At 40.9% G+C, this 9,775-nt stretch overlaps 2 protein-coding genes across 2 annotated transcripts; one reads left to right on the forward strand and one right to left on the reverse strand.

Moving 5' to 3' along the window:
• The first annotated feature begins 197 nt into the window (after positions 1-197).
• On the forward strand, positions 198-2,853 carry LOC117726327 (hyaluronidase PH-20-like). Its single transcript, XM_034526537.1, has 6 exons — positions 198-379; positions 469-637; positions 744-962; positions 1,052-1,210; positions 1,616-1,705; positions 2,416-2,853. Exons 1-6 carry the CDS (start codon positions 198-200, stop codon positions 2,851-2,853), a joined length of 1,257 nt encoding a protein of 418 aa, XP_034382428.1.
• A 2,069-nt stretch (positions 2,854-4,922) lies between these two features.
• Positions 4,923-7,174, reverse strand: LOC117726541 (transmembrane protein 229A). Its single transcript, XM_034526870.1, has one exon. The coding sequence runs from the start codon at positions 7,064-7,066 to the stop codon at positions 5,981-5,983; it is 1,086 nt and encodes a 361-aa protein (XP_034382761.1). The 5' UTR covers positions 7,067-7,174; the 3' UTR covers positions 4,923-5,980.
• Positions 7,175-9,775: the final 2,601 nt, after the last annotated feature.

Consider the following 9,775-nt stretch of genomic DNA (forward strand, 5'->3'; position numbering starts at 1 on the left):
TGCTACATGTTTTACATGCATGCCAACATTTATCCTGGGTCTTGTTTCTAGATGATGCCAACATTGTACAAGACATGAAGTTAACTGAATAATACAGGTTCATTTCCATGTAGGATTTAAAGACACTGGTGGTTCTAAAGCTGTTGTTCATCTTTAATTTTTAATCTTATACTTATTCAAGGGAAGTTCACTTTGTCATGTTTCTGCGACAGGTCCCAGGCCAGTTTCTGTCTCTGTTCTACACAGACCGATTGGGTCTTTACCCACATGTAGACCTCGCTAGAAGGAAACAGTTCAATGGCGGCATACCTCAGAGAGGTAACCTGAAAGCCAGTATGAACAAAGCCAGAGAAGATATTAACTACTACATCCCATCCAAGTGAGCCTACTTAGAATTCAGCATTTATTGTGTTACACATTTGATGCTGATCTTTAACCTACTTCTTCATCCTCCTGTCTTCCCTGCAGGACCAGCCGAGGCCTGGCTGTTATCGACTGGGAGGAATGGCGCCCCCTATGGGACAGAAACTGGGGCACGAAGAGAATTTACCAGACTTTATCTGTGGCACACCTTATGCAGACAAATCGCTCCATGACAGTGCATCAGGCCACAGAGAAAGCCAAACAACACTTCCAGGTTAAAACTGAAAAATAATATATATATATTGTTATTGTTATTGTTGTTGTTCTGAACAGCTATCGAATATGGATTATTCTATTCTTCCTTCTACCTTCTGTTTTAGGTGGCAGCCAAGAGTTTTATGTCAGGGATATTGGCAATGGGCAGAGCTATGAGACCCAACTATCTCTGGGGCTTCTACTTGTTTCCTAACTGCTACAATTATGTCTGGGAGAAGCCGGACTACACAGGCCGTTGCTCCAAGGAGGTGAGGAGGCAGAATGATGAGCTGCTCTGGCTGTGGGAGTCTAGCTCCGCCCTCTACCCCTCTGTCTACTTGCAGGTTAGTTCATTTAGTGCATTTAATGTTTATATATCTCTAATATTATTTCAAGTCTTTATTTCCCCCCCCGCATTCTTGCACTGTTTCAGGTCTCTGTGGCAGACAGTCCAAAGGCTGCTCTGATGGTGAGAAACCGTGTCCAGGAAGCTTTGAGAGTATCTGCCCTGCCCAGACGGCATGGCACTGCGCCCGTATTTGCTTACATGAGACCTGTCTTTGTTGATCAGAACAGACGCTTCCTCAGTCAGGTAAATGAAACTCATTTAAATGCTGATTTGTTTAATACATGGTGTGAGGAATGTGAGCTCAAGCATGAGATGTCATTGGGAGAAATTAATGACAACTACTCTCAAAGAATAAGTCAGTCATCAAATTTGCTATTCATTTTTGAAAAAACTAAAATAGATACATCTTAGGTTACTTCTTCCTCCTCGCAGTGAGGTGTTTCCAGCCTGAGGTTCCAGATATAAGAGGAGTTTGGTTTCTTGGTGTAACAACACCCTGATCGGGTAACCGTCCCCTGAGCATGGTCATTGTCCTCTCTTCTCAGAGTGTTTTGGGGAAAGAAAACAGTGTACAAGTCTGTGGACCATGCATGCATTTTGTCTTCCGTGTATCTAAACAAAGACCATTTTGAATACATTTGTGTCCAGGGAGACTTGGTCAGCACCATTGGGGAGAGTGCAGCAGTGGGAGTGTCTGGCGCTGTGCTGTGGGGGGCCAGCGCCGACTATGATGACCAGGTAACATCACCCGGCAGACCTCCACTGCATTGCTGAAAGACATGACAGTGTACTGGTGGTCAGACCAGAGACAGTGTGTTCAATTAGATGATATAGGAGTCTGCTTGTCTCTTTGACTGACTGACAATACCTAAGTGGCTCAGGTACTGATGGATTGTGCTGGTTGGTATAGTGTAGCAGTATTAGTTCATCCATGGCAGGGATAGATGATAGTGACATTCACTGGATGTTTAAAGTCTTCTGAAAGATGCCTCTGTCAATTAAAGTTAAATAATACTCTTACAGCTATATTATTCAGTGTATTAAGTTGTTATTTTATAATTGTACGTTTTTGAGCAGCCATGTTTCCTAAAACTGTCCTTTGGTTTTTACACCCAGTTTCTGCACAGGATAAAGTAGCCTAACGTTATAACATGTTGGACAGACACAATCTAGCTGTTTCCCCCTGTTTCCAGTTTGTATGTTAAACTAAGCTAATAGTCTTCTTCAGCTTCACATGAAATGGGTATGAGAGTGCTATTGATCTTCTTTTCTAATTCTTGGCAGCCTTTCATTAAATATCAAACTATTTCTACATCAACATATTTCAGGGCTGTTGACTTGTTCTGTTTCAGACATACAGTTGTGGAGTACAATTTATGAATGTACAGAGTATGTACTTTTCAATAATTTTCTCTTCCTGTTCCTTCTTCCACTCTCATCCCCCTTAGACGTCTTGTGCGGCCCTCTCATCCTACCTCTCCTCCACCCTCAACCCTTACATCAACAATGTCACCTTAGCCGCTCAGCTCTGCAGCAACTTCCTGTGTCGAGGGAATGGCCGCTGTGTCCGCAAAAACTCCAACTCCAATCACTACCTCCATTCAAACCCTGAAAATTTCAGGATCCTGCATGTTCAGAAACGCTACCTTGTCCTGGGGAGACCTAGCCTCACGGACCTGAAGGCTTTGAGCAGGAGGTTTACCTGTCAGTGCTACAAAGGACTGAGGTGCTCACCCAGGACATATAGAGAGCTAGCCAAGGCCCTGGTATTCAGTGTGAAACAAGGGCTGTTCCAGAAGTTTCACACTCTGAATAAAGCCATGTTAGATGATGCACAACAAGCCAGTATTACTAAGGACAATGTTGAAAATAACTTGAAAGTTTAGCTTGTAATGAATGATTTGTTTTTCAAGCTGAATTTATACTTTTAGGAAAAACACAGATTAAACCAAACACTGTACGTTCAGACCTGGGAATACCCAATCCTGGTGCTGTGTGTTGGACGGTTCACCTTAGCGGTGTGACATTAATAATCCCACTGGGTATCTGTCTATATAAATGAAAAGAGACTTGAAGGCAGGAGTGTTGGCAGGGCTTTTTTCTTTTTTTTTACTTTGTTGTTGTCATGGTAGGAACAGCACAGGTGTTATTAATTAAGATACTGTAATTCCCAATTTAGCTACTTTACCTTGAGCAGATGCCTAATCAGATAAGTGAAAACACTTGTGTCGGTGTACTGGGACTTCTAGCTGCATTTATCGATCACAAGAATAAAAAACGGTTGTTTTGTCTGTTAGCTAACTTGGTAGCAAGCAGGTACCTAGCTTACCTACACATCCAGCAGACGAGGAGCAACTTCGGCACTCATTTGGGGACCCGTTTCTGGTAATTAGGCAAATCTAAGTAGTAAATTTCAACCTTTGTTTCACTCTTCACTTAAGTTAACATTTAGCGTTAGCTTGCAAGGTTGTTGGCTAGTTGATGGCAGTCGCTAGTAGAAACAAGGTTTATAAGAGTTGTTAGCTACAGTTTTGTGTGTGTGTCATCATTTTTTACATTAGCTGCATATATTAAGCATGTAACTTATTTCAATGTAAAAACAACAAAAAAGGAGCCTGACAGGTTAACGACGGGCATTTTTCTGGTGTTGTATTTGTGAGGTTGGGGTTAATGTTTTACATCTGCATGAAACCATGTTTTCAGCTTGTACACAGCAGCCGTAAACTGCTGAGTGCTAATGAGTCCGTATATAATATTCCCAGTGTGGTGTTGTCAGCAGATACAGGGCCATTGGTGTATTGACGATGCCCTCTGGGCAGTAAGCGTGTTTGGTGAGTCAGGATTCATGTGCTTGCTTGTGTCAGTGATCTCAAATGGTGATCTTTAAAGAGGAAGGGTTGATACATTCTTGGTTATGCCGCTCAGTTTCACCCTCTTACGGGCTACTTGTGATGCCACAGTGAGCATAGGGTTTAGCACAAAGTAAAGTTTGATTTAGCAGGTTGGTCATGAATAATCTTAAAGATGTACAAAGTGATTAACATCTGTTTAGTAAATGCAAAATGTTGAAGAACCTCTTTAGCTGTCAAAAAACAAAACAACCTCACCCCAGCCACATGCAGGTCTAAGTTAACGTTCAGTGCAAGATGCATCAGTTCTGACATGGATTCAAAATAAGTTTTGTTACATCTTTTTGTTGGTAAATAAATTTGCTAGAATTTTTGCCACGTACCCTTCTAAATAACAAAATACAATTTGATTTCTTTACAAATCAACCACAGACAATAAGGAAATCTGGTTTCTTATTTTAATAATCCAAAGTAAATGATTCTAATATAACCAAAGTAATGGAGTGCAACAATTCCAATGTTGCACTGACAACATGAAAGGGAATTTAATGATTACCTTTTGCCTTGTATTTTACTTTGTTTACAGAATAAACCGAACTCAAAACCGACCTAAATCTACCAGAAAAGCTTTAAAATTCATTCCAGGTATGCATTTAGCAAATACACAAGCTTATCTAAACATTCAGAAAGTACTACTCTTTCCGACAATAACTTAGAAACACATTTATAAAATATTTTTTAATTATGATTTAAAGTGTGGCTTCATAAATGACAGGATTGATTCTAGCACAGTTAAAATACTAAAGTAGGACTGAAACAGGTCCAAAAGATGTTCACCTAACGAAGTGACTTGTATAGAGTGGATCACAGTGCAAGGTACTTGTAGTCTGTTAATAAGGCATAAGACCACTCTAAAGCAAATGTTGGGAGTCAGAATAAACCCTTTATCCACAACTGAATTTTATTTAGGGTATATTTAACTAAAAACCATTCCATCTTAAATATGTCTGGACCATATTTACTTCACATGATTGATGGACTTAAATTGAATGCGTTTGTGTTGGATATAGAAATCTGTAAATTTGATCAGCTGTTTTAAAAGTGCATCATTTTGGCAACCTCTTTGACTGAGACCGTCATTGGTGCTAAAGGTTAAAATATTTGATACAAATCATTGACAAATCACTGCTGTACTTCTAATCTAACAAGAGCCTTGTTTCTTGAGTCTGCATGACGCGGTTGGAAGGCACTCCAGCAAAGTAAAGCTTGGTTCATAAAAGATTCATAGTACAATCACACTCTGCTCCTCGTATCCATTCAGCTACAAGTTTTCTTGCTACATTTATGACTGGGTTTATTTCTACTCTAAAAGTTGCCATGCAAATAGTTGTCATGCAATAGTCAAGGGTCATATGGGTGAAAATACGGAGTTTGTTTCAAAATATGAATTAACATTAAAAAACAGGGTTACTGCCGAGTTGTTTTTACATCTTTGTCTGACTGACTTTGAGTATCATCATATCTAATGCATAAACCTGACATATGCTATTATATTTTTAGCATGCAGCTACAGTTAAAGCATGCCGATGGTTATGTTAATGAAACAATAGATCTAACTCAAACTAGACCTGCAACAATGCATGTAATGTATAAGATAGTAAGTCTGCCACTGTAATCATTTAAAAAACAGAATTTCCACATTTTAATATTGAAACTATATTTTACAGAGATAACATGGCAGTAGGTCAACTGCATTTAAACAGGTTTGGTGAATCGTGGTCCTCAGTTGTGTTTTATCTTTACTACTGGACCCAGAAATATTAGGCGTTGCAGAGTTAACAACAGTCTCATCTGCATGCTGGTAATAAGTGTCTAGACTCTGAAGTAACACAACTCTAAAGTTACTAAGATGAGCTGCATAAAATGTTACTTCCACATTCAACATGTTACCATGGCAACATATTACTGCCCAACTGTCCAAATAGTCAAAGTATCTTACATCTCTTGCACTTCTTTATGAATATAAACATGTATGTATTTTTCCGTTGAATCAGTCCAATCTGATTTAATTTAATATATTTATTGGAATACAACAATGCCCGTTTGTTTCTTCAGTATACTGTAAACCAGACTTTCCCGAGAAGTTACAAGATCAAAATGAAAATTAAAGTAGTTTTTTCTTTGACTCCATCGATCCATCGACCTCTCCATTCTCCTCACTCAAATCATTTACTTCTTTGGTGCACTTGATTCTCAGCATGACATTAGACAGCACGTCCTGATACAAACTGATGCCGGCCCAGCCGGGCAAGTAGAGGAGGGTGACTAGTCCCATGAAGTTGTGAGGATAATGAGAGTAGTCCCACGAGCAGGCGCCAAACTGCCTCAGGAACAGACCCCAGGAGAACTCCCAGGTGTAGATGAAGCAGATGTAGATGGGGAGCCGCCACAAAATCCCCCAGCCTCTGTTGAAGTGCAGGTGAAGGTAGAGCTTTTCCACCACGAAGCTGCAGCTCCCGTACATCAGGAACGACCACAGGGACGTGTGACCGCTGAGGGTCCGGTCAGACTTCTCCACCAGGTTGAAAATGGAGGTGAAAATCACCTCGTCCAGAAAGCCGTGCATCCCAAAGAACAAGAAACGCACAAAGCCGGGGAGACCGTGAAGAGGCCTCCGATCATGACCTCTGTCCACCGGGCCGAGTTCGCGCGTGTGCTCGAGGGGGCTGATGGTTTGATACTGCAGCCTTGCCAGTCCTCTGTGAAACACCAGGGAAAAATAGAGAGCCAGAATGTAGTGCACGACCAGCTGGGTGCCAGATACCACCCTCACCTGCTCGGTCAACGTGTTAATGTTCCCGATCAGGATCTGCAGCCCGATGTAGACCGACGGGTAGAAAACAAGATGAAACACCACAGGCCGACCTCGGAAACACCTCTTTTGCGAGTAAATCTTCTCCAGCGCGAAGTGGGTCAGCGCATGCATAATGCAAAGATACGGAGAGGAAAAGCCCACCAGTTTGGGGTCTCGATAATTTAAAAACCCCTGAATCGATGAGAGCAGGACATCTAGAGCCACGCCGTGCATCCCGTAGAAGTAAAGCCTCAACCATCGAGGCAGCTCCCGCAGCGACTCCACGGCGTCCCCCGTCTCTCCGACCGGTTCTTGTTGGTGGGTCATTGGCGCCGTGTTCAGGCCGCCGGCGGGGGTTCCTGACTGGCTGCGAGCGTCTCGCCCCCGACTCGCCATGATCAGTCACTCTCTAGAGAGATTTAGCTTCCCTCTCGCTACACATTTGTTTGTTCTAGCACATTGAAGCGTCTGCAACCACCCCCCTGCAACTATGCGGTGGATGCTGCATTCAAGTGCTCCTCGGAAATACCTGCTTTTATTGTGAACCCAACTTGAGAACAACAAACCAAAGTTCAGTTTACATTCTCTGTCATTCATCAAACTCACTGTGAGCATCCTCGTGTTTATTTCCATTGAAACATAGCCTATTTGGAAATGTGCATTGTTTATGTCCATGTTGTTTACGAGCGAGCAGGCTTCTTCCTGCCTTTGTGGAAGTCCTGCCAAACCTGTTACAAACTGTCGATCGCCTATGTGTGTCCTTGTAAAAACTCTTTTTTTTACAAATCTAATGAATGCTTGCTGATGTTGGTCCAATTTGAATGATATCAAAAGGCTAACAGATTCAATCAGGATAAAAAAAATGTTGGTAAGTGTAAACTGTAGAATAATAAAATGTGTGTAGGAGGATTGCAGCCTTTTAAATCTGGTGTGTGGCAGCAGGTGTGGCCATCAGTCATACACGTCGCCATAAGATTGTTAACATATTTCCAATAGCACCCGAAGGCAACATAAGAGAAACTGAAGGAGGCGATGTAGCTGTGTAGCTGTGGTGGAGACGGGACGTTTAGTCTCTGACAGTTACTAATTGAACTCCCATCCCAAGGTGACGTTCTGACGCTGTTTAATTTCGAGTCATTAATGATCATTATAGCTGATCACAATATGATAGATCAATATCGGTCCTGTAGTAAACTAATCCATCATCTTTCATAATTAATTGATCACCCATTAGGTACATAGACCTGTATGACGTATGTCTATGTATGATGAAACAGAAAAGGTTTAACTAGATGGCCTATAATCATACAGCGTATGTTCAAAGTGTAAACATTTACTTTCCTTCGTAGATGCATGCCACAGCCAAGTCACCACATCTCCACTTCTTCTTGTGGTTTCCTGTTCACTATCTTGCTATTGTTGCATTGCTATTATGAACTAACACAACAAACATTCAACAATAGTTGATATGTATATTGTTAATTCAATATGAGACCATGAATTTAATGAGAAGATTAAGGCTATTAATCAGCCACCATTTCAGCAGGACAATCCATAACTTGCTGAACGGATTTTGCTTGCAGTATGACTGGACGGCCACAGATAGGCACTACTGAGCCTGTGAGAGATACGGCTTATTTTCACCAAAGGAAACTCTTCAGAGGCGAAATGGGACTAGACAGCATGTGTGCCATGGTGAAGTTTGGTGTTTCAACTCTTTCTCCTCTTCTTGAGATGTGTCTTACTGGTTTCGCTCTCACTGGGAAACTTTGTGAAGCGGAGTGTGTGTGCTGAATGCATGCATTCGTGTTGTGTTTGTGAAGAGAGTTTGTATTCTACCACTTGGTCTTTCATGGTGTCACAGTGTGGATACTAAGCATTTGTTTGCACTTTGTGAGTGTAATGAGGGTGTCATGTCTCTGGGTGCATGTGTGAATATATTCATGTGTGCTTTTGTCTGTGGGCTGTGGGCTGTCTACGTGTATATTTGTATTTGTGTGTGTGTCTGTGTGTGTGTGTGTGTGTGTGTGTGTGTGTGTATGTGTGTGCACTTAGAGGAAATAGAGATATCAGTGGCCTTTCTGGGCCACAGAGATAACAGTGTGTCTCTGCATGGTTTAAAACCATCAGAATCGCTTCAGCACAGAACTCAAGCCTGAACTCACTCAGTCGTGACTCAGAGCCGGCACAGCCAATTCAGAGATGAGAAAACAATACTAATGTTCCAATAGTTTGGGTCAAATACAACATTTTATATGCCAACCGACAAGACGTGACCCTTTCTCACACTACTTGCTACAGATAATAGCCACAATTCTTCCTGTTCAGAATGTAGACACATAGTCTTTGACCATCAATAACTTTACTACACTAATTATAGTCGGACACAAGGCAATTACTGTACAAAAATAAATAGATTAACACTTCTGATGGTGCACTCTGAACATCTAAATCTAAAAGGTAATTTTCAGAGAATCGTAGAAGAGTTTCTAGCTGGAGGAGTCATTTAGTTGTGCTTCATGTTTACAATCTATCTATAATTTGAATACTGGGTCAATACTGTCATTTTATGATGCAGGTATTCAGAGTTAAGTTCTAGCAAAGAGGAGATCATTAAATGTTGTAAAAACCCAGAGTGTGCAATACAATGGATGCCATTGTAGTTAAACACTTTGGCATTTTGAACAGTTCGAATCTCAAGAGATGCTGATTTGTATTAAGTTGTATTAATGGCAATTTATTCCACATTACTTGTTACATAAAATAAACATATACATAATTAAAAAACATAGTTATCAATATTGCATGTATGTTAAAGGCATGCCACTCAATAGACCTGACAGAAAGTAATGTGTTTCCTTTTAGATACCCTTATTTGAATCTGTGCTGTGAAGCATCAAAGTGCACTGACCTCTTCTATCTCTGCTGCTGTCTCATATATTGGATTCCCTTTGTATTTACTGTGTGCTATTTTTCACTATAGTTTAATTTATCAGAGAACACAAAGACCCTCAAAAAAGTAATATTCATTATTTTTTTAGAAGAAAGTTGAAGGAAAATAAGAAATAGATGGGTGAATACGTTTGTTATTCAGATGATAACAAT

Source organism: Cyclopterus lumpus, chromosome 23 (assembly GCF_009769545.1).
Source record: "Cyclopterus lumpus isolate fCycLum1 chromosome 23, fCycLum1.pri, whole genome shotgun sequence".
In the NCBI taxonomy this organism is placed as follows: Eukaryota; Metazoa; Chordata; class Actinopteri; order Perciformes; family Cyclopteridae; genus Cyclopterus; species Cyclopterus lumpus.